At 53.0% G+C, this 23,837-nt stretch overlaps 5 protein-coding genes across 5 annotated transcripts; 4 read left to right on the plus strand and 1 right to left on the minus strand.

Annotated features, from left to right (window-relative positions):
- Positions 1-58: 58 nt before the first annotated feature.
- CCOS01_09367 (CCR4-Not complex component) lies at positions 59-6,460 on the minus strand (the record flags this gene model as incomplete). Its single annotated transcript, XM_060457526.1, has 3 exons — positions 59-97; positions 162-6,097; positions 6,157-6,460. 3 exons carry the CDS (start codon positions 6,458-6,460, stop codon positions 59-61), a joined length of 6,279 nt encoding a protein of 2,092 aa, XP_060312226.1.
- Positions 6,461-8,603: 2,143 nt separating this feature from the next.
- On the plus strand, positions 8,604-11,890 carry CCOS01_09368 (uncharacterized protein; the record flags this gene model as incomplete). Its single annotated transcript, XM_060457527.1, has 5 exons — positions 8,604-8,646; positions 8,705-8,782; positions 8,861-9,147; positions 9,240-11,658; positions 11,721-11,890. 5 exons carry the CDS (start codon positions 8,604-8,606, stop codon positions 11,888-11,890), a joined length of 2,997 nt encoding a protein of 998 aa, XP_060312227.1.
- Positions 11,891-12,619: 729 nt separating this feature from the next.
- On the plus strand, positions 12,620-13,309 carry CCOS01_09369 (dopa 4,5-dioxygenase; the record flags this gene model as incomplete). The annotated part of the gene is made up of 3 exons (XM_060457528.1): positions 12,620-12,801; positions 12,885-12,967; positions 13,032-13,309. 3 exons carry the CDS (start codon positions 12,620-12,622, stop codon positions 13,307-13,309), a joined length of 543 nt encoding a protein of 180 aa, XP_060312228.1.
- A 602-nt stretch (positions 13,310-13,911) lies between these two features.
- CCOS01_09370 (Rad4 transglutaminase-like domain-containing protein) lies at positions 13,912-16,766 on the plus strand (the record flags this gene model as incomplete). Its single annotated transcript, XM_060457529.1, has 2 exons — positions 13,912-14,709; positions 14,766-16,766. 2 exons carry the CDS (start codon positions 13,912-13,914, stop codon positions 16,764-16,766), a joined length of 2,799 nt encoding a protein of 932 aa, XP_060312229.1.
- A 1,594-nt stretch (positions 16,767-18,360) lies between these two features.
- On the plus strand, positions 18,361-21,691 carry CCOS01_09371 (uncharacterized protein; the record flags this gene model as incomplete). Its single annotated transcript, XM_060457530.1, has 6 exons — positions 18,361-19,472; positions 19,537-19,595; positions 19,665-19,971; positions 20,029-20,597; positions 20,670-21,340; positions 21,398-21,691. 6 exons carry the CDS (start codon positions 18,361-18,363, stop codon positions 21,689-21,691), a joined length of 3,012 nt encoding a protein of 1,003 aa, XP_060312230.1.
- Between the last annotated feature and the right edge of the window lie 2,146 nt (positions 21,692-23,837).

The following is a 23,837-nucleotide window of genomic DNA, read 5'->3' on the forward strand; positions in this document are numbered from 1 at the left end:
GCCTTGTCTTGTGAATAGACATGATTGTCAGATTGGGGCCAAATCTCTCCACAGATTCTTATGCGCGCTGTAAAATGGCATGGAAGCGTTCAATGACCTATTTGGCGCGACATTAGTCACGGGTGAATGTCGACGGAGTCGGCTCAAGCTGCTTCGCTTACCTCTGGGTTTGACTTGACGAATGGGAGATCAAAAAACATGTACTTCTCGTTCTTGAGCAACTCAACAACTGTCACCATGAGACCCCAGGGTTGGGGCCAGTAGCCGATCAGGCGTTCCCAAAGCACGCGAGTGATTTGCTGCCTGATCTCCGTCTCCTCAGGGTCATTCATGTCCTGGCCGAAGATCTCCAGTAAGATACGGCTGAAGTAGTTGGTATGGGCATTGGGGAACCGCAATTGGTTTGCAATGCTGGTGATGAGGTAGTAGCGGGCCTCAGGAGGCAGCTCGTGAAGCAAGATGGACATTGTGGCCACATCTGATGAGGCTGGATTGAAGACATCCGTACCCTTCTGAGTTGACTGCTGGACAGCATAGTTGCCGACATGAAGAGTGACCGCCTCGACCACTCGCAAATTGGCATTGATGGGCACATGCCCAAAACCGGTATCAGGTCGCTGGCTTTCGACAATGGCTCGCGTGATGTGTGCTAATGTATCCTCAGACGGGCCGTTCTGTAGCGCGTGGTCAAGGACATCGAGCAAGCCTAAGTCGCGCAGAATAGACGCAGAGTTGTCTAGACATTCAGGGGAGTCCCTGGCACCATCTACTCTATCAGCTTGCAGACCGGGAAACGAAGGATCCGGCATCTTAGGATGGGCTGCTGGGTTCGCTGTCAATATGGCGTTGAGAAGCTGCTTGCAGTGAGGAGGGACACTAGCTACGAGTTGATGTGAGTGTGCCGCGAGGTAGTCCGAGTAGTCGTGCTGTAGAATAACGAGTAGCTTGAGGGTGGCTCGATAAATCTCTCGCGCTACATTGGAGGGCTCGATCGCTTTGACCTGTTCGCCAATATGTTCCAGGAGCAATTGCAGGAGTCTGGTAAACGCCACCCACCCGGAGCGATCCTTCATTACTGCAGGCAAGAAAGCCCGATGCTGGAGGAGGGAGAGCCAGCCGAAAACGAAGCCAGGAAGATATTTCGGTCCGAGGTCTGCGAGTCTGGCAGCGAATTTCAGGAACAGCTCCGATCTCTCTGACTCGGGGAGCTGCTCTGCAGTAGAGCTGATTTCGTAAAGGAGAACCGACAACAGACGATGGAACACTCTCTGGTTGAAGTGATCCGCGCGCTTCACATGGTGATGGTTAAGCACGAGAGTGATAAAGGCCAAGACAGAATCCAAGTAGACCGCTCGGCTTGGCGTCGGAGTAGGCTGTGCTTCACCGTGAAGTCTGATAAAAATGTTAATCATCTTTGCGAGGGCATCCACAGCGAGGAATGCATCCGTCAGGGTTCCCGTCGAATGGACGAAGTGCTCAAACCTGTCCACCGACATGTCTGTTGCGATTCTGAGGAAAACAAAAAGGTCGTCCTTGCTCTTGACAACACCTCTGATTTGCATCTGCTGCACGAACATGATGGACGAGGTCTCCGATCCGTCAGGGTTGTTGCAAAGATGGATCCATTCGTCAAAAACATATTCCATTTGGTCCTGCTGAAGTGCGCCTTCGCTCTCCTGTTGCGCAGTTTGAGGCAGTGTTTGACCAGAGAGCTTCGCCTTCAAGCGCTGTCCGATAGCGGAATCTGGCTCGTCCTGTATCCAGGACCAGGCAGCCTCGAGTGTCCGAACAAAGTCGCCATAAAGCGCCATTGGCCGGCTGCCGAGGAGAGTCAGATCAACCATCTGGTCCAAGAAGTCTAGCGAGCCTTCTTTCCTTTGCTGCAGCGCTTTGGACATGGATAAATCAATGTTTCTCCAGTCGAGGAGGTCGGTGCGCAGCAGTGCAGCGAGAAGTGGCATTTGGAGGAAGGTGGCTCCAGACTGTTGGCGGAAGTGGGCAGTGACGCGGTTGTTCAGCGTTGGGCCAGAAATCTTCCGCAACGTCTCCAGGACATGGACCAGGCTTTCCAAGGCTAAGTTGTCATCAATCGGGCTGAAAATGAGCTGGATAATTTGATCAGCAGCAAAAACAGCAAACTCGTCTGAAGTCTGCGATGCCTTGATCATATGCTGAACCAATGCGTCAACCACATCTAGGACGGGATGTGGCCTCGGGAGGTCGGCGAAGTGTTCCTCGCGCGCTTCGGTCGCCACGCGCTGCAGTTCCATGAGAAGCTTCTGGACGCGTTCAATCAAAGCGCGGCCGTCCATTTGGAATGCTTGGGGCCTCGCGGTAGGCATCGCTCCATTGTGAACGGGGGCGTACTGCTGAACCTGAGAGCCGAGGTGTTGAACGGCTGGTGCATCTGCCGTAGCTCCCAGGCTGGGTACTGTGGAGAACTGGTCTTGGAGAACTTCGTTGGCAAGCGATCTAGTCGCATCAGAAGCGGAGGGTACGTGAGATGGAGCATTAGAAGTGGTGGTCCGAGGCTGGCGGGCGAAGTCCTCGTATATGGCCATCTGTTCAGGGTTGAGGCCGCCCATGCTTGGCGACAACTTGAACGGGTTGGGAATCGTCCACGCCCACCGACTGAGAGAGGCATCCACATATGGCTCATTAGGGCGCTGAAGGCGATGACGACGGCGTGCTTCCAGTTCAGGCTCAATCATCTCCTCAATCTCCGGCACAGCTCTCTCCTCAGCTTGCTTCTCGATGATGTTGCATGCCAGATCAAGATTTGAGTTCACACACATGATGATAGTGCCTTCCGGTAACCCTTGCGGTAAATCATTAGATGAGTTCCTCATATAATTTGTGAAGTTGGCTCTCAACGGCTCCTTAGAGGTCACCAGCGCCAAACTTCCGGCAGTCGCCTTCACCATGCTGATGGCTGATGTCCTGACCCTGTTCTCATCAGGCTCAGTCGCAAAATCTTTGTGAATCATTTGCTGGGTGGAAATGGCAGCAATCGTGACGGATCGATCTACCACAGGCTGTATGATGTCTTGCAAAGCCTGCGTAAGAGCAGTCCGAACAATCTCGTGCAGTCGGGTAGCCGTTACCACCATTTCGTTCGTAGGCGGAATGTGAATGAGCGGGCCAAGATCTGGGATTGATGCAGCAATGACCTGAGGAGAGAGGCCAGCTGTGACACCCGTGGAAATCCCGTTCAGGGAAAGATTTTCAAACGTCTCCAAAGCGTCTTGGGAAACCAGCTCTTGTGCATCTTCGACAGCGGCACGGTTGAGAATCTCGCCGGAAGGCTCGATACTTTTGTGGTCAAGGTTAAGACCCTTGCACAACACTTCAATCTCGAACTTGAGATTGAGCTTCAGCTCAGCATGGTGATATAACTCGATGAGCAAGTGAATGATATCCATCAACCATGGGTTCGGTGGCCGAAATACGGTTGAGTTGACTCCCTGGAGAATGACTTTGCAAACGAAGGGAATGACCACGATGAGCCTTTTCGTGTCGTGAGCCTCGATCAAGAGCTGTTTGAAGGCAATGTTCTTGTGCTTAATCGGCTTATCGCGAGCCAGAGTGAGAAGACCAAGCCAGCCTCCAAGATTCTTGAGGTGTGACCGTTCGGTCGAGTTCTGCATGGTGGCCTCCGAGTTGAGCATACGAGCCACGCTCACGTACGTCTCTCTCAAAACCTCTCCCCACAGAATCTTGTCTTCGAACAGCTTGACCAGTTCAAGGTAGACTTGGTGATAATTAGGCTGCATCTTGGCTCGCTCCTCGACCAGATGGCTTGCAAACCATTGCTGATAACGATGTTCCAAAATTTCCCGCAACTCTTGACACATGGTTTGAAGGGTGGTCTCGGTAAGATTGTTCAGTACGAACTGAATCTTGCCTTGTGTATCGCTTGATGGCTCCTCGCAATCGACTCCAGGCGAACGGTCAGATGCGTTGATAGACTGGAAGGGCTGCGGTTGACGATCCGTCGGTCTGCCTTCGGGTACGTTACCGTTCGAAAGAGACTCGCTATTGACATGAGCTGAAGGCATAACGCCGTTGCGCGATCGTGCAAGCTCATCCTCGTGGTCTCGAACCACGTCTTCAGCCTTCTTCCAGGCCTCGGTACCTTGTAGGCCGGGTATCTGCAGCAATTGTCGACAGAAGCCGGGCCATTCCCGGAAGCGAGAAAACAGTTGCATCAGGGCCTGCAGTCCAAATTTGTACATCGAATCCTCTGGGGAATAGTCTCTGACAGCCTCAAGAATCATGCCAAGACCAATCTTGAGCGGGAGATCCGAGATAAGCTTGTGGGAGATGATGCCACCGAAAAGCACTGCGGTTGTTGCGAGTGCCTCTAAGGGATAATCGACATAATGAGCGTATTCATCGAACAGGCCGTGGATCATGCATGCGAACACGTCTTGATCTAGAGGATCGCGAGAATGTTTGTACCGATCCAGGACCTCGACGATGTTGCGGACTTGAATTTCGTCCCCGTACATCTTCTTGTAATGTTCTTCCATCTTACTGTTGGCCCCGGTAGGCAAGGCGTTCCCATCTTTGCCGTTGGCGTCAATGATATCGTCGAAGCCTTCGCCATAGTTGATCAATCTAGGGTAGACCGTGATGCAAGATCGCTGCACCATGATGAGATCCTGCAAGGGAGTCTTGGGGAGAAAGTCCTCCAGAATTTGCAGAAAAGCAGCCACTGTCCTCACTTGGAGAGTGGTACTGGATTTGACGGCAGCTTGGCCATCAGGGGGGCGCTGGAATTGCAATTCCAAGTTTGCCTTGATCAGCAAAAACTGGAGCAAAGACCGCGCAATCTCGTTGCTTCTCTCGGAGTTGAGTCGCGCCCAATTAACCAAGTCAAGATAACCCTCGGCATGAGCAAGCGCTGCAAGATCGAGTCCAAACCCATTTGATAGGTATACAAGCTCATCGAGCCACTTGTGTTTCAAGGCATGCTCAAAAATCAAGGGAAGATCGGTTGGTTTAATGGCATGTGCCTCAATCAGCCGCTGAATCACCCACTCCTTGTCCTTCTTCCACAGGCTGTCGAGAACAAAATCATATTCCGTTGATCGTTTGTAGAGGAAGCTTTCGAAAAGAGAGTTCAGCGTATCGACTGCCATCGTTGGCCATGGTTTCGGCACTCCAAATGCGGAAACGACGAAGATGTCTAGGTTAGGTACCACGACTTCCTGGAACAGGCGCTTGGCTTCGACGCTTTGCGACGCGTGGACTGAGTGAAGGGCAACATGAAACACGGCCGACAGTGCCTCAACAGACACCAGCGCGTGCTTGGCCGCGAACGCCGCGCGTTGCTGAACCTCTGGGGCAGATTGCACGTAGGTTTCCAGTGTCAGCGTTGGAATCAAACCCGGGATTGTACTGGCGTCAAGCTGATCCGGCTGAAGTGAGGCGAACGCGCATATGAAAGACAGTTGGGTTTCTGGATGTTCCCAGTTTCCACCCCATAGCTTCTGGATATCAAATGTTTGATCATCTTCAGCGATCGGGAGCAACGCATTGTATAGACGGAGAAATTGCCGGGAGGAGATTCGAGCGGATCGCTGATCGAAGTATGAAACCACGTCTTGCCACCTAAATGACGAAGGTAGAACTCGACGGAGGGCTGCCGCAAGAATCGACGGGTCATAACGGGGTGTCTGGCTGATAGTGCTGTAAGTCAGGGCGATTGACACCTGCTCTTCACTGAGCTGAACATTCTGAGGCCGACTTTGCAGGTATGAGACGCAACTCTCCTCATCTCTAGTAAAGTCGCCGCCCGTTCTTTGGATGTATGTTGCCAGAGCATTTGGAGGTTTGTCGGCCAGCACTCTAACCAAATCAAGCGCGGCAAGCACTTCAGAGGGCGGCGGAGCCTGGTCCCCGTGCCACCTTGCCTGGACCTTGTAGGCTAGTTCGGACTTGGACGCGGCGTTGAAGTTTGGTGGCTGATACTGAATGAAGCGATCGACGAGTACAGCGATGAAGGAATCGGTCAAATCTGCGTGCTCTTCTAGTTCGCGCCGGGCAAGAATGTTCACGAAGGTCGGGAAATTCGTGGATAAGATGGCATCGGCTGGATTTGAGTAGTCAGCATTAGGAACATTTGTTTCCCACGACAATAGGACAACCAACCCTTGGTCTTGAGGTCGGACCTTGATCCTGTCTTGAAGGCTAGCGCCAATATCGTCTTTTCGAGAGCATCCAACTTGAATGCTTCCATGAAAGTTGACATGTCAAAGTCACGGAACAAGTCTTCTGTGCCGGTTTCGATAGACTCAGCAATCTTGTTGGCTTGATTGGCGTCGTGGGAAATCTTCTTCATCTCGCTCATGAGAAGGTGAAAATTGCCATTGGTTCCCGGCCGTGTATGTCCGTGGAAGATATGGCCAGCATGGGCAGCGACAAGGCGCGTAAAATACTTCGCAAAGACCTCCATTCCGTGTTCATTGATGAGCTAAGGAAGATGTTTACGTATCAGCAATGATCTAGCGTTAGACCGAATTTGAGATAATTTGGTTGCAAGCTCGACGTGGGTGGGAAGGCTACCTTTTGTAGTTGTTCTGCTTGTGTCTCCCACTTGGCGCGGTCCTTGTCTTCCTTGATAGCACCGAGGAGGAGATATACTTGGGCGACAGCAATTTTGACCAGGGAACTTGGCCCTGTCGGACTACTCGTACTTGGACTTGCGCCTGCAGTCAACCCAGCGGATTGTGATGGATGGGTTGAGTGCCAAACTCCGGTGTGCAGTGTCTGTGAAGGATGTGGAGAGAATGATCCCGACCTTGGTTGTGGGACCATGGGAGAGTATTGCGTATCGGGGCGGAAGAAGTTTGGAAGGAGGAGGAGTCCGTCCTACAGCAAGACCAGACTAGACCAACTTCCTCGCTGGAGGCTTCCGTTATCGAGCCACCAAACTAACTATCTCGCGATCGACTACGCCCACATCAACGACGAGCACTTCCAGAACTGTGAATGTGGCCGTCGGCGTGACGAGGCGGGCAACAAATGCCGCAGCTGATGCGCGAGTGCGACGAGGAAGATGAATGGGTGGAGGCGAGGATGCGTAGGCCGTGTCCGAATCGTTGCTGATGCGATGGAGGTATCGAGCAAAGGAGGGGAGGGGACCTGGCACTTGAGCCAGGTCGACCGAGACCGCAATCAAGATGCCCACCGATGTTCGGGCGGGGATCGATGAACGGCTTCTGGAACTAGCTCGCTATTGCCGGAGGTTGAGGAGGAGGATGGGAGGGGAATGGAGAGAGGGAGAGTTCGTAGAATATGCGACGTTGATCGATCGGGAACGTCTGTCGTACGGTGCTTGACAGCTTCGCAAAAAGAGAAGAAATTAGAGCCTGGCTGGTTTGAAAGGTACGTGAGGACGTGGAGGCACCTATGGTTGCCGGTAGGGGATTGGCTTGGACATGCACAAGGCGGAGAATGGACGGCACCTAAGGGAAAATGTGCCTTACCTAAGGTACCTGACCTCATGGGCGAAGACATACAGTGGAGGGAGGGTAAGGAACCTGATGGCAGGAATCTACCTCCAGGCAAGGTCGGGTGGTACCTACCTTACCCAGGCCAGGCAGGTACCTAAGGTAAGGTACCTTAAGGTGCCTTACGCAGTTAGGTAGGCAAGGTGACAGTCTGTGTGCATCTACACCGCCTAGGACGGTCATACTTGAGGCACCAAGGGCAGCCCAGATACAGCCGGCCCGGCATTGTAAAAAAGTAGATGGCCCTCAGACAACATGCTTTACCTACCTTAGGTACCTTGGCACGTCTAGGCGCGCTGCAGGTAGGCATGACCCTAAGGTAGCTCGGTTAGAAAGATATCGAGTCTCTTCTAGACGTAAGCTGGCCTCTTTAGTGCTTGATTCAACGAAGATACCAAGGTAGATAGGTAGGTAAGGTATCCAATTTCCGTACTGCTGGAGAGCCTATGGTTGCACGTGACCTGCCAGAGGTCTCGACCTGGGGAGAAGTAACTAAAATAGCACCCTCACAGGGAGAGGCATCTAGGAAGGTACTTACTGCGTAGGCATTCAGTATTGGGCTAACTACCCCGAATGCCCTTGGGCCTTTTACGTAGTATGCCTGCCTGCCTTGGTACCTAAGGTGCCTACCACCCCCGCTCTCGTCCTGCCCGCCTGAGGTACTTTCTTTGCTACCGAAACGGATACCTTATTACAGGTGATTTCCCTAAGGCAGACATGCTTGACGTACGAACACGCTAAACTCAGCCTAGCCATCCACTGACACTTGAGTAGGTCGCCTTATGTAATGAAATGGTTACTCGGCAACGGAACCAAACAATATTACCTTGGCCGTCTGCTCATCAATCGACCGACCCGTCGCCCGAATACAGCTATTGACGCCAACGTGGCTCTCAATCAACTCCAGCTTTCCAACACCAAAATTCAGAAGCGACACATTGAGGTTGTGCGCAAAGATACCCAAAGGCTGTTAATGAACCTTGATTCATTTTTCTACTATTTAGTAGCCCGGATCGACCGCATGCAACGCCATACCTCTCTTGAGTCTGTTCCTTATTTAAAGGCGTTAACGCACTCGTAGGCATCATGCCTACATCGATGGCGGATGGGCCAAGTGTGGCTCTATCATGTATGTTGGGGTTCTATATGTCTGCAGCAAAGCAGGAGCTTACCGACCCGACATTTAGTTGCGAACAACTTCTGGGGAAAGGAAGATGCTGGTGTAGGCCCTTTGCTGGACCGCATGCTCGCTGCGAAGCAAACATGTGATGAATTGAAATCTTTCTACAGCGGCAAGTAACACGACTGGATCTGTCACAGCCGAAAGCTAATGTCCAGTGCAGCTCGTGCCTCTATCGAAGACGAATACTCCCGAAAACTACTCTCTTTGTGTCGAAAATCATTAGGATCCCATGAGTCAGGAAGTCTGAAGGTTTCCCTCGACACCGTTCGAGGCGAGGTCGAATCGATGGCGAAGCAACATCAGAACATCGCAGCGCAAATGAAGACAGAATTGGAAGAGCCTCTTGCCGCTTTCGCGGGTGGTATGAAGGAGAGAAGGAAGATTGTGCAAAACGGCATTGAGAAGATCCTTAAGACGAAGATACAACAAACACAGCACGTCAATAAGGTCAGTTCTGATGATGCCCCCAAATCCGAATTGGCCCATGAGTCTTCCGGGGTCGGGTCTCGAGACGAGTCACGCACTGACGAATACGATAGACGCGGGACCGATTCGAGCAGGAGTGTCTCAAGATCAAGGGCTACCTCGCTCAGGGTCACATGGTTATGGGCCAAGAGGAGCGGAAGAATAAGGCGAAGCTAGAGAAGACGCAGATCAGCGTTGCGACGTCTAATACTGAGTACGAGAATGCTGTGAAGGCACTTGAGGACACGACAGTGAGGTGGAATCGAGAGTGGAAGGCAGCTGCGGACAAGTTCCAAGATTTGGAGGAAGAGCGTCTCGACTTCACAAAAAGTAGCTTGTGGACGTTCGCCAACATATCTTCCACTGTCTGCGTCAGCGATGATGCTTCTTGCGAGAAGATCCGTTTGTCACTGGAGACCATGGATGTTGAAACGGACATTATCAGCTTCATCAAAGAACAAGGAACGGGCCAAGAGATCCCAGATCCGCCAAAGTACATCAATTTCTGTCGAGGAGATGTTAACGACACGCAATCGGAAACGTCGGACGACGACAGCTACTCCGTTGCCCAATTTCCAAGGAGTATAAACCCGGCATTCAGATCATCTTCACCGCAACCCTCTACATACGAATCGCACCACGATCCCAATTCAAGTCTTGCTCAGGACCTAGGACACAAAGATCCACCTTCGGCTACTCCCAGAACCGTTGTTGCTCCTGATTCAAGGCGTCAAGATGCAAGCCCTTCTACGACTAGGCAACTCGCTCATGACACAGCACCAAAGGATGCCAGCTCCTCTTCCAGAGGGTTTGGATTAGATTCGGGCCACAAGGATGCGAGCCCAACCGCAAGGAGCTATCTGCAAGACACGGGTCGGCGAGAAATCTTACCCCCTCATACTCGCGAAGCACCAGTTGCTGTACAGAGACCTTTGGACAAATCGCGGCAGGCAGCCCCGGCTGCTCACCCTCCGGCTCAACAGCAGCAGCAGCAACCAAGCCGACCTTCTCTTGATATGAGTCAGCGTGGATCATTTGCACCAGTCCCTCATGATCCGTACCCTCTCGACGGCATGACAATGCTTTGCCGTACCGGCCCACCCTCGGAGCGTAGCTCGCACCCGCCCTCAGCCAGGCCTTCGAGCCGCGATTCCCTCAGCGATTACTCGAACCCAACCTCGCTTTCAAGCCAAGAGCCAGCAAGCGGTAAAGTATCGCCTCTTAAGCAGGAACCAGTGAGTGGAATTCCTGTCTCGGATAAACAAGTTCTCAAGAAACGGAGTGGCTTCTTCCAAAATCATAGTCCATTCCGTCGCAAGAGCACAAAGGAATCACCAGGCTCGCCGGCGACCAGAAACACCTGGCACCCAGTGACAACTCAAGGAAGTCCGGCTCGAAGGCCCCAACTGCAGACTCAGGAGACATCGAACCTGCTAGGAGACAGATCAACCATGAGCCCAGAGCCAATTGATGCAAATGCTAGTCTCGCATTGAACGTTGGGCAGAATGTTTTTTCCGTCACAACTCCAGACTTGGAGAAGAGAAAGGGATCCAATGTTCCGGCCGCTCAGCCTGAGACGGATCCAATTGCCCTAGCCCTGGCCGAGCTCAAGGGGGTTGGCGTAGGAAAGCAGTCCAGCGTGCGCGTTTCAGCAGACCGCTATCACGGCATTGCTACTCCGACGCCCGGTTCCCAGCCGTTCTCCAGGTCGGTCCCGGCGGTGGGAAGCAGCAATGCAACGGCCGGAGGACTTCGAGGCACGCCGCCACCCTATGATCAGCAAGTCGTGCAGAGACTTGGAGTACCACCCCAGGCGGTGACAGCAAAGGCCATGAAAGAGACATCGGCCAAATTTACCGACCAGACCCGTAGCATGTTCAACCCGGCCAACCGCCCTGGGTCAAGCTACGGTGGAACGGCCAGCTCGCGGCCAATGACACGAGGTAGCGACGTTCCTCGGGCAGCATCACCTGCCCCCCTTCGAAGCGCTTCCCCGAGAACTGCACCAATGGAAGACATGCGAAGCGGCTACAGAAGCACCCCTCGCACTGCTTCGCCGAGAGCTGGGCCAGCCGAGGATACTCGAGGTGGTTACCGATCAGCGTCTCCTAATCCGCAAGGTTCTCTGGGGCGAGGCTCATCACGAATGAGCAACATACCCAGAAGGGGGTCAGAACAGCCCTACTACCAGAAGTCACCTAACTCAATGTCGAGAGCGGCGTCTCCGGTTCCTTACTTGGAGAAGATGAGACCGGGCAGCAGCCATGTCGCCAATGAATTAGCTGTCCAACTCGCGCCTGTAGGTGATGAGGGCTATGGATCAGTCCGTGGCCGTGGTGGGAGTCGACCTGGAACGAGCTCCAGCAATCGGGCCATGGGACTCTACGAAGGCGGCGGACCACCGGGACAAGGCGAGTCGAGACAGCGTAGCAAGAGCGTAGCAGACCCATCTCGGCAATATACTCGAGATGGCCGGCCCATTTTGCATTTTGGTAAGTGCTAGCCCTATAACAAGAAGGCGGAGAAGAAGAAGACGGTGCTAACTAGGTTGCAGCAAGGGCTTTGTACGTTTACCAGGCAGCCATCCCAGAAGAACTAGGATTTTCCAAGGGGGACCTTCTTGCCGTCCTGCGTCACCAAGACGACGGGTGGTGGGAAGCTGAAATTCACGGGAGTAATGGACGCATGGGGCTGGTCCCAAGCAATTACCTTCAGCCGTGTTAGAGAAGTTGGGGTTCTCAGGGAGCAGAGTGGTACACGAATGGCCGAGTTGATGAAGATTCATGACATGAGCGAGATTCTCGGGAGTTTTCGAGCTTTAATACGTAGTTTTGGGATATGCCTTGTTGCGGTTTGGAGTTTCGGTTTCCGATGATGCTGTATACTTGCGCTTGGCTGAGAATGTTGGTCCTCTCCACAGACAAACTGAGCACTTAATGAATCAGAGTGAACACTACATTTGTACTTGCGCTATAGGCAGTGGGCTTTCTTGATCCGCGCAGATTGAATTTGGTGAAGATTGACGCGAGGGAGCGGAGGTGCGGCGTCCTTGGGAGTTGGGACAACATGTACGGACACATGCGTCAATGAAAGATTGATCGTATGTCGACGCAAAGAGCGACCATGCCGAATGGAGTCTGCCCACACCTTAGTGTTTTCTGCGCGCGCGGTTGCTTAGAAAGTGAGTGGATCCCATCGCGTGCTGACCAACTACAGTGGCGTCCGCGAAACAGCGCAATACTGACTTGGACGTCTGACAATCAGGACGGTGTGTTACCTGACATGTGTGTATATAAGTCAAAGAGTGTGCTGTTCTTATTCCGAGTTCATGAAGGCCCAATCCACTAAGTTTCGGTTTTCCTTGTATTCAACCTTCAAAACTAACTTCAAACTTGACATCCTTAGCTGGTAAGACGCTGCATACTTACCTCAGTCAAAGGAGACAGAGTTGCAATGGCCGCCAATACTCCGCTCTATACCTACATCTCCCCTCGCGAGGGGTACGAAAGTGCCCCCCCGCTGCCAACCGAGCTCAACGAGGATGGCAAGAGCTTCAGGAACCCATCACGGGAGGGATTGAGCAAGACTTATGAGGAGTTTCCAGCTCCCCTAGACACTGGGAGACAAGGTGGCTTGTAAGGGACCCAACATTGCGACGTACCTACCTCAGAGTACCTTGCTTCGCGCTTATGGTGCTAACCTCCTGTACGCACTGCAGTGACGTCCACATCTACCATTTTCAGAGCAACCCAGAACAAGTAAAGCATGCCAGAGACCTTTGGGAACGTATACGGAGAGAATGTAAGTGTCTGCGACTGATCTGGCTCTAGAGAAAGGTATGGCTGATATTTGCTTCCCCGTCCAGTCCCAGAGCTGAGAATCTATCGATTCTGGGAAAAGCCCATTGGCCCCCACCCCGTGGCCATGTTTGAAGTCAACATCTTCACGCCAGCACAGTTTGGCGCATTCATACCATGGTTGACCATATATCGAGGTCCTCTTTCCGTTCTTATTCATCCCAACACAGTCGAGGAAGGCATTGACCACAATGCCACGGAACTCCGCAATCACACACAAAGAGCTACATGGATGGGCGACAGGTTGCCTCTGGACACCACTATTTTCTACCGCAATAAAAACTAGCCGTGCGGAAAGGACAGCGTAAAGTAGTAAATCCTTTATTTCCATGTCGTTTCGTATTACCTAAGGTACCTTGTCATGTGTATTACCTCATGAACTTCGAAGTGACTCTGTACCTTCAAGACGGCACAGTTGTTGAGAAATTAGTAAGGTGATTAGGCGACGGCCCAAGGTCACGTGGCTTTGAGTGACCCGGCGATTTGATTTCGCCCTGCTGCCTACGGGATGCTGCTACTGCTGCAATGACGTCATGTCTCATGGTTTGTCAGCGACCAAGTACTCAATTCATTCTGCCTACCTATCTCATCTTGAGATATTCAAGTTTTACCTACCGATACCTTCCCTTAACTCACTTACAGAGTCTTCAACCCAATAACTTGCCCTGCCGCAAGGTATCTACGGGAGGTACCTATGTGTGGAAGATACCTAAAGTAGGCGAGAATATATCTAATCACAGTTTATTCACTGCAACCATTCTGCAGCAGACACCCTGATTTCAACCACCTACCTTACCTACTTCGCGTCCTCTTGCCTCGCCTGCCCCTGCGTCCACTGCGTATGGGCTTCCCAACCTGATATAAACATCCACACCAACCAGAGCCACAATGGCGGGCCGGAAACGAACCAGGGCCACCCGGCCCAGGGCCGCAAAGTCCGACGTACCGGATGTTTATCAAGAAATGCTGATGGAAGCTGCTGCGGACGCTGGCTCTCCAGCATTCTCAGAGCCCCCAGCTAAAAGACTAAAGCGACCTGGGGAAGGAAAAGCAGAGGCCGTGAAGTCACAGGCCACAGAAGAGGAGGGATCTGGGGAGGACGACGAAGACGCAGACATTGAGTTTGAAGACGTGATTTTGCCTCCGGCGACCGTCCAGACCATGTACCGAGATTCCGACGACGAGGAGGATGATCTTGATGATGACACCGAAGAAGAAGTCGGGAATGAGGAGGCTAGCAATTTCGCCAATGTTGCCTATGGAGACATACGCCACTTTCAAGAGACTCAGGAAGAATCCCAAAAACTGACTCTCAATCTATCAAAGCATGTCAATGCGACGAGCGTCACAAGGAAAGGTGCCAACAAACGAAAGCCAGTGACAAAGGAAGAGAAGCAGCGGCGCATCACGATACACCAGACTCATCTGCTGTGTCTCCTGCTACACTGTGCCCTCAGAAATCGTTGGTGTGATGATGAACAGGTTCACAAGACCTTGCGTCCTCTGCTTTCGAAAAAAATTATTGGCTACTTGACACCAGGCCCTGATCTTCCCCAATTTGGACAAACAGAGTCCCTAAAGAACGGCCTCGAACAGGCTGGAGCCATATTCAGATCCAAATTCCAAATAACTGAACGGGGCCTGCGTCGACCACTATGGGCTGAAGATCCTGACCATTTGGAAAACGTGAGTCTGTGCCAGGTTACTGCACTCGAAGCAACATGCTAATCCTCTTGCCTTAGTATGAGCCACCTAGCAACATGGATTCATGCTTAGACCGTTCGGACTTCAGAGACGCAGCGAGAAAGTTGTCAGGGTCTCGAGATACTGGCGCACAGTTATACTGTGCTTTGCTAAGGGCAGTAGGAGTTCGTGCGCGATTGGTTTGTTCATTACAGCCGCTGTCTTTTGGCTCAGCCGGTCCCTCTCTGCCAAGGCCCAGAGATGCAAAGCACTCGAACAAGCCTACCAAGGAGGAGAAAATAAGGTCCCAGTTGCTACAATACAAGTCAGCTGTCGAGGAACCTTCGTCTTCGGCATCCGTCTTGACTTCACCGCTCCGTCGATTGGGTCACCCAAATGCCGCTGCCTACAAGCTGCCAACAACATCATCTTCACCGACTCTGCGGCAACAGGTTGAGGGTCCCGTGAAGATTCGCGAGTCGAGCTTCCCGGTATACTGGGTGGAAGTGCTAGACGTGGGCCACCAGAAGTGGCAGCCCGTAGACCCTCTGGTAACAAACTCCAAGTGGAAACCCAGACAGTTGGAACCCCCGGCAACCGACAAGGAGAACTCTATGACATATGTCATGGCTTTCGACACTGATGGCACAGTTCGAGACGTCACGAGGCGATATGCCAAGGCATACACGGCCAAGACACGTCGTCTGCGCATTGAGACAGTGATGGAGCATGGCGAGGGTTGGTGGCGGAAAGCATTGAAGCCGTTCAGCCGGCGTCGCCTGACCGACCTTGACCAAATTGAAAATACCGAGCTGAATGCGATGGAAGCACGCGAACCGATGCCGCGAAATGTGGCAGACTTTAAAGACCATCCGGTATTTGCGTTGGAGAGGCACCTGAGGCGCAATGAAGTCTTTACGCCAGGCGCGCAGCCGGCAGGAACGGTAGCAGCAGGTAGCAGGGCTCCGCTGGAAAAAGTATATCGACGTAGGGACGTTCGAATTGCCCGGAGCAGGGACAAGTGGTATCGCATGGGGCGCGAAGTCAAGCCGATGGAGGTTCCAATCAAATTTCTGCCGCGAAGGTCCAATGCGAAACTGGGCGAGTACGCCGACGACGGTTACGGTGGGGACGAACGTGATGCCGCAGGAATGCCGGTCTTCACGCAGGATCAGACGGATATTTACCGCGCATCACCGGTCGTCAATGGGCGAGTTCCGAAGAACAAATTTGGTAACATCGACATATATGTGGAAAGCATGGTACCCGAGGGAGGGGTCCACATCCGTGACGAGTTCGACACAGCTGCTAGAGCCGCCTACGTTCTAGGGGTCGATTACGCGCCAGCTCTGTCAGGGTTCCAATTTAAGGGCAAACACGGGACTGCGGTCTTTAACGGCGTCGTGGTTGCGAAGGAGTATGAGGAAGCTGTGCGTGCAGTGATGACTGGGTTTGAGGATGTCGACGCACAGGAAGAGCAAAGCAAGCGATCCTTGGTCGCCATCCGGACTTGGAGACGGTTTCTTGTGGCGCTCCGGATTTTTGAGCGCGTGTGGGCAGGCGTCAAACCTGCGGAGCGGGCCGAGGAAGAAAGAAAGCTGACCGAATTCGTCCGGACCGACATAGATAAGGGGCCGGACAGCTGCGGTACAGGGGAGGGCGGAGGTTTCCTCATTGAAGACAGCGTCATGGTTGACAACGTTGCGCAGACATGGACCAGTGCGGGACTCGCGGGCAGGGCCGATGCAAGGGAGAGCACAAATGGCTCTGATCTAGAGAGAGGTGTTCATTCTGCTGCCCACAACGAGAATATGGGTGAGCGCGCCGCAGATGATGGGATGGAGGTTGACGGAGGCGGTTTCCTGGTTGATACTGATGAGGAGTTTGGTCACATTGATGCAGTTGAGAGAACTGATGGGGTTGAGGCAAGGCCTGAGAGTCAAAGGAAGGAAAGTCTTGGGGCAGAAGAGGATAATGAGGTCGAAGATGTGCTGAGCGATGTGACTGAGGAATACGATATGGGGGAAGATGAGAACGGTAGCGGATTCCTGGTGGATTAGGATTAGGATTGGTGGATGGGCCGAAAGACTTTGATACCCTACAGAAAGCCGAATACGACTATCGAGGCATGAATCACTTTCCTGCTGCGCCTAGAATAACTTGAAGATAGAGACCAGGCTACCTACCTGGTCATCACAATTAGTGCGAGTTGATGTGAGTACAAAGATGTCTCGTTTTTCTCTACGGCGTCGCCTTGTTAAATTTCTTGACTTATTGAAGTAAGGGGAACAGCGTCGAATCATCGTACAGCTAGCCATTACTCCTTACAAAAGTACGAACACATGTACTGACGTCAACTCGCACTCGAGAGGATGGATATGTTTCTTCGCGGGTTCACAGCCTACCTTAGCTAAGTGCTATTCCTCATACCTGATCCGTAATTGTTAGTTTGTGTTTGAATTCGTAGAGATCTAGAGGGACGCCTGTCAAGAGGTCGAGCCAGTGAGGTGGCCCAAGCTCCTCGATTCGATGACGCACGGACGGATAGGAACGGTTATGTATTTTCAACGATGGTGGGTGGCACATTACCTAGGTACCTAAGGTATCTTAGGTACCATCTTCTGTACGGACCTTACGTACCTTCCCCCACTTCCACTGCCCGTCCCCAGTGGTTTTCCCGGCATCTCCAGAAAAAAAATTCTTCCAGTCAAGCGCGTCGGGCCCATGCGAGACGCAGAGTGTCCACGTCCCCGGTCCCGAACAAACCCTGACGAACCAGGAAAGCCCGCCCTGTGCTGACTGAGAATCCCAAAGGTCAAAACTCCAGCGCAATCCGGATCAATCAACGCCTTTCCAACCTCCATCGGCTGCCTGGTTCTTCCTATTCCGTCCACCAGATCGCCTGCTAAGCAGATCCATCACGACAGCCCGCGTCGGACTATCTTTTGAAGAGAGAGCAGAGGTCAGTCAGCCCGATTCATTATTTCCCCTCAACCCCCACGCGCTTTATCACTCGAGCGACTTGCTGCTGTTGCGGCGGCACTGCTGCGATGAATCAAAACCCTCGCAGATGCCATCGTTGTCGCACTATTGCGATTGACGATGGCTACAGAACTGCTCGCATCACAGCTGACTTCCGCGACTCGCCCCTACCTGGAGCTTGTCGCGCGAATGGATGGGAAAACTTTTGAGAACGCAAGCTACCATTCACAATTGTCGCGTCGCAACGAGGGAGACAAGAGAAAAAGCTTTGCAAAATACTAGAGAGTACAGATACTAAACACATAGTTTTTTAAAACAGTGAATTGAAGCCTGCCTCGAGCTCGAGGACTCACCGCTTAGTCGTGCAACGCAATCGCGACGCGCTCCTGTGCATGCACGAACTCGCACTACACATTTCCACTGACGCGCTTTCTTCTCGTCGCGAAGAGCCTTCGACTTCCTACGTCCACCTTCCGCTTCCCGTCGCGCAACGAGTCCTGACTTCATTTTGACGCAATCCGCTCGTCAACCTTTCGTCGTCTTTCCAGCTGATGCTTAATTGTACACCCGGAAACCCTGAATAATTGGCCCTATTGTGTCTTGCGCAGCAGTGTCGCGAAACGAAATCGATAGTCGTCGGCTTCACACGGACTACCCTAGGCATCTCTCGCCATGACTTCGACGCAGGAAGGCGAGACGACCGAGGAAGAGAGATTAAAGGTGGAGGATCTCCAAGAGAGCAAACTAGAAGATGACAGCAGAACACATGAAGTCGGCTTGCGGGAGGACCGACTACAAGAGGACGATATCCAGGTAGATGGCTTGAACGATGACCGCATACAAGAAGAGAGACTCCACGACGCACCAGTGGATGAGCGACCGGAGCACGAACCACTGGAGCACGAGAGGCTGGAGCACGAGAGGCTCGAACACGAGAGACTGGAGAGCGAGAGGCTGGAGAGCGAGAGAATGGACGAGGAGCGCATCCCGAGTTATCCGTCTCCTTTGCCAGAGGAGCGACTTCAAGAAGCCGATCGAATACAAAGCTATCCTTCGCCATCGGCCGAAGCTCAAGACGGCGGTCCTTATTATCACCCGGCTACAAGGGACGATGACCCCCAAGACCAGCAACAGCCGCCGCCCACGCCACAGCAGCCCTCGTCTCACTCTGCCAGTGTGGAGGAGTTGCAGTTGGCTGCTCAACTTGGCCAGGATCTTGCAGCAGAGCCCATGATGCACGTCACAGATCCAGGCATGAACGTCGAGGACCCAAGTCTTCGTAGCATCATGCCCAATCCTCATTCCCATTCTCATTCGGAGCAACCTCAACAGCAACAGGCCCAGGCCCCGACCCCAGCCCAGACACAAACGCAGACGCAGACACAGGCGCAGACGCAGGCTCAGACACAGGCTCAACAGCACCAGCACCAGCACCAGCATGCTCCTCACCAGCATCCGCATCAGCACCCTCATCAGCCCCCTCCCCTCCCGCCTGCCTCTCGTTCTTACGTGCCCGAGGAAGCATTGCCAGAGTCACTACAGCAACATATGTCCATGTCCATACCCATGGACCACCATCATCTTGCTCAACCATATGCCCTGGGTGACAGCACTCCGCCTAGAAAACGGTCAAAGGTGTCTCGCGCATGTGATGAGTGTCGGAGAAAGAAGGTCAAATGCGACGCTCAGTCAGATGCTGGAGACAGCCCATGCTCCAACTGCAAACGGTCTGGCATCCGCTGCATGTTCAGCCGTGTTCCTCAGAAGCGCGGTCCAAGCAAGGGGTAAGTTGAGGATGGCGCGCGCTTTCTCTATCTACAAGATCCGGAAACTCACACAATGCCTTAGATATATAAAAGAACTTGCCGACAGGATCAACAGCATTGAGGGCAAGTTGGAGATCCAAAGTGAGTCATTGCCACCCGAGTCAATGGTAAACTGGACCTCTGCGGCAGCAATGCTTAACTCCATGTCAGGCCCTGGTGAGGACACCAGCCGGAAACGACCATTCTCCAGCATCTCCAGTACCGACATCTCTACCCCGGCACCACAGAGACAGGTCGCCTGGGGCACCGAGCCTCGCCCTCTTCAGCCTATAACAACACCGTCTGATCGTTATCAACCGTCCCCTTTCGCTACCAATGGCTTGGCACCCCAGCCCATGGCTTTGCCCATTAAGAATGACATGCAGCCACGGCCCCCTATTGCGTCAATAGATGGCCCTGTGGCTGACATGCCTGATATCGATCAGGCGCGGGATGTGGATGAAGAGGTTTTCAATGGGTACGTGGTCAATTTCTCTTTGCACTTGAAAAGTTGAGACTAATACAGAGCTCTTAGCTACCTGACCATGATTCATCCTTACTTTCCCTTTCTGCCGAGCAGCAGGGTGCTGATACAAGAATATTTGGCTCAGTGCCCCGGCCTTCTGCGGGAAGCGTTTGTAGAGGCTCTCTCGGGAACCATTCACTCATTCCCTTCGTTCCAGTCTGGTACCCCTGGAGATGTCCGGCTCGCCCACACGCTATTAGTAGAATGGGAGGCTAGCGATTCTACCTCTCGGACTGCAGTTGCAAACCTGGTTTTCCTCCAGACACTTCTCCTCATGATTATTGAGGCTGACATTCGACCATTGGGCTCCATCGGCGCACCCAAGGAATCCCTATTGGGCAGAGCGGTAGCGAGCGCCAATACCCTGAAGCTGTACCAGGCCAAGGCAGATCTTTCCGAGGCTGAAGCAGGCCCAGATAATGAAAGCCAGCTTCGTGTCAGGATTTGGTGGTCGTTGGTCTTGCTCGACCGATGGAATGCTGTGGGTGCTGCGGTGCCTTCCTTGATCCGAGATGAAAGTGTGGTCCTGGCACCTGGCCTCAAGGCGGTCATCGGTGAAGTGCCGTATCTGCTGATCCGTAAGTGTTCTTTTAAAAGAAACTATGCCCATTTATGTGTGAGAGTATTATAGGGTACTGACTATATAGCAGGTGCGTCCAAGTTCCTCAGCCGTGCGTCGTCCATGATTACCAACTTTCAAGAGCCACTCAACACAACCTTTGCGGACCGCATGGTGGGCTCCTTTATGGATGCGTGGGTAGAAGACTTTCGTGAGGATCTGCCTGCCCACATTGAGCCCAACATTTATCCTGTTATTCACCTCGTATATTGGCATTGCCGCTTGTTGGCATATCTTCTCAACCCATCCGCCAAGTCCACCGATGTCTTGTGGCCCAGTCAAGAGCTGATCAACCTCCTGATTGGCCATTCGCAACTCATCACGCCCTTGCACCATCATTTTACAGTTCTTGCGGTGCTCACATTAGTCGAGCTGGCAAAGTTGGATAAGACAAAGGAGGAGGCCACAAGGCTTCTTGGTGAATTCCGAGACTCTTCACTTCCAGCTTCCGTCTTCGATGGACTGGTTCGGGACAAGATTGCTGATCACCTTCGCCTCTCCACTAATACTGCCGCAGCTCCAGCTCCATCTGCTATGGAGGCAGCTGCAAGCCAGGGGCTGCAGCATCTAGCCGATTTAGCAACTCTTTCATCAGCTGCTGTGGAAAAGACAGAGGAGGCACCAGCCTACCGCACTGCGCTCAGCTACGAAGACATGGGCTTCGACCCTCGGCCGTTACTGCTTATCGGTTACCTCAATGTTGTCCGTGCAACTCAACAAGCAGCTTAGGAACCCTCTCATCTTGCGTGGATCGAACAGCGGCAGCAACGGCAGCAACGGCAGCTGCATGAACAACAGCAGCTAGCGCAGCAAATGGCAGATTGTCAGCAGCCACAGGAGATGGGGAGTGTCGTGGAGTCCCAGCAGGCACTGCATCATCCACAGCATGGAGAGGAAGAACTGCAGGTGCAGGGGCACCCGCTGCTGCTGGAACAACAGCAGCTCCTGCAGCTGGAGCATAAAGCTACCGAGCAGCATAGTGCTCAACCGCCGAACACGGGCTTTCTGGGACACTCAGAGGTGACTGGCAAAATTCACTTTTGGTACTATTGAAGATGTTGACAGCAACAGTGGGCGAGTGCCTCTATGTTGGAAGGAGATCAAGTGTGGTTGCGCGAAAGGTTGATATGGATCAATCGGGTTGTTTATCCATATGGTTATTATCCGCCAGTGGAAGATACAGATGCTTGCGACACCTATCTGGGTGCTTCAGTATCAGTGTATTAATATGAAGTGTAATGTACAATCAGTTCTCTCTATAAGCCGCATCCTTATATGCCAGAGCCTTCTCTCGCCTTGATGCCTGTCATGGGCGATGGCTCAATGTTATGGTCTCATACTTGCACACACCAGATGCTACCGCTTGGGAGTCTCCATGTCATTTTCCCCAGGTCGCCCCTTGTTGTCACCGACGCGCGGGTGGTGGAGGGGGCTGTCCTACGAAACTTGGTCGTTGGCTTGAGGTGGAAGGCGGTGAAGGCTTTGACCCGAGAGTAAGGTAAGCTGCTAATGAACCCCCCCCTTCCTCTCTCCAAATCACAGTTAAACTATCTGTAGCATGCGTAGGTAGCCTCGATCTCGAAGCGGCACATGGGAAAACCTGCTAGCTGGCGCACCGCGCGCCTGCTGGACCCATGCAGGAAGAACCATGTGATGTATGCCGTCAGAGTAAATTGACTGACAATGTATCGAAACTGGGTTCCGACTCTGTGGGAAAATCTGTGATGGGTAGTGCCCCGAACTCTGGAAAGCAAGTATCCTATTCTTGTACCACACCTCCCGGACTTCTCTCACTGCCGAGTTTGCCGTTATGAGTTATTCTCAGTCTCTGGCACGTTAGCCGCGACTCAAGGCAAACGAACATACGCTCGCATACATGGTACGGCATCTACTTCAGGGCTGTCTGCGTCGATTGGTTGCAGTCCCGACTCCCGAGCACCGGAGATCATCGACTGCCACCGCCCACGGGGGTTGGACAGCCCCTGCGAAGACCCCCCTGTGCCCCCATTCCCTCGTCTAAAGGCGCCGAGAGCCGCGCCGGTGTTGACAGCAGGTGATGACACACTCTCATAGTCGCACACACACCCACACTCTGGCTCGGCAGCGGCGCCTCCACCAACCCAGCCACCGTTGCCGGCCCAGGTGACCGTTTCGGCGTGCATGCTCCTACCTACTACCTACCTACTCGATGGCTCTGTATTCTTACGGATCCTGGTCGTGAGCCTCCACTCTCACCAAGTATTATGCATACCTATCCATAGAGTCCACAGCTTCTCGCAACCATTCATTGAGTTTGGCACTGTATCTGCCAGTGTGTGCTCCGGACCTTGGACGCCCGAGGTCTGATGGCCCTGACTGGGCGATCAAGTCGCAATCCACACGGTCCTCGCGGAGCTTGGGTGGGTTCATCAATCACCGTTGCAACTTGCCCAGTCCCTCTCGATTCCCGCAAACGCCAGTCTCGGTGGATCCCCCTTGAGAGTGAGTGCCCCGAGGAGGGGAGAGAAGAAAGTGGAGGGAGGTCCGAGGAGGAGAATTATTACACAACGGTGGGCACTGGCCACTTGGCACTCTCAGTGCCATGCAGCACAAGGGGGGAACTTCCCTGAATGGAGATTGAACAGGACGTGGACGATTTCCGGACAGAGTCACATTCGGTGACCACCGTCGACCCTACCAATCAGCCAGTTGGAAAACACTGCTGGGGCGCATGGTGGAAAACGCCGATGGTGAGGCGGTGCCAGCCTGAATGGATGATATGCAGGAACAGGAAAGGAGGGCCCCCCGACGGAGCCCTGAAGCCCTAAGGGTACGGATACAGGTATGTAAGCCTGTAAGGCAGTTTGCGAAGGACGCCTGCAGGCTGCAACTGCCTGTCTCTCACTGAGTCCCGGGTTTGCCCGCCTCTACTGCCGGCCATCTGCTCGGCGAAGGTGCTGCGTTTTGCTTCGAGTTTGGCTCATCGAAACACTCAAGTACCTACCTACCTACCTAGGGATGCCATTTACTGGGTGGTGAATCTCAGGTACTTGCAACGAGCCAATGGCTGATAAAGTAAGCAACCTAGCCACAGCGCACGAGGGAGAAGCATCAGTGCTGTGCTCTTCATAACCTCCCTACTGGTAATTGTAATAGATGTGCATAGAACAGATGCAGCACAGAACAAACACATGCAAGCCCTCATCTAAACAATAAACCC

This window comes from Colletotrichum costaricense, assembly GCF_030867565.1.
Source record: "Colletotrichum costaricense strain IMI 309622 chromosome Unknown Scaffold_9.1, whole genome shotgun sequence".
In the NCBI taxonomy this organism is placed as follows: domain Eukaryota; kingdom Fungi; phylum Ascomycota; class Sordariomycetes; order Glomerellales; family Glomerellaceae; genus Colletotrichum; species Colletotrichum costaricense.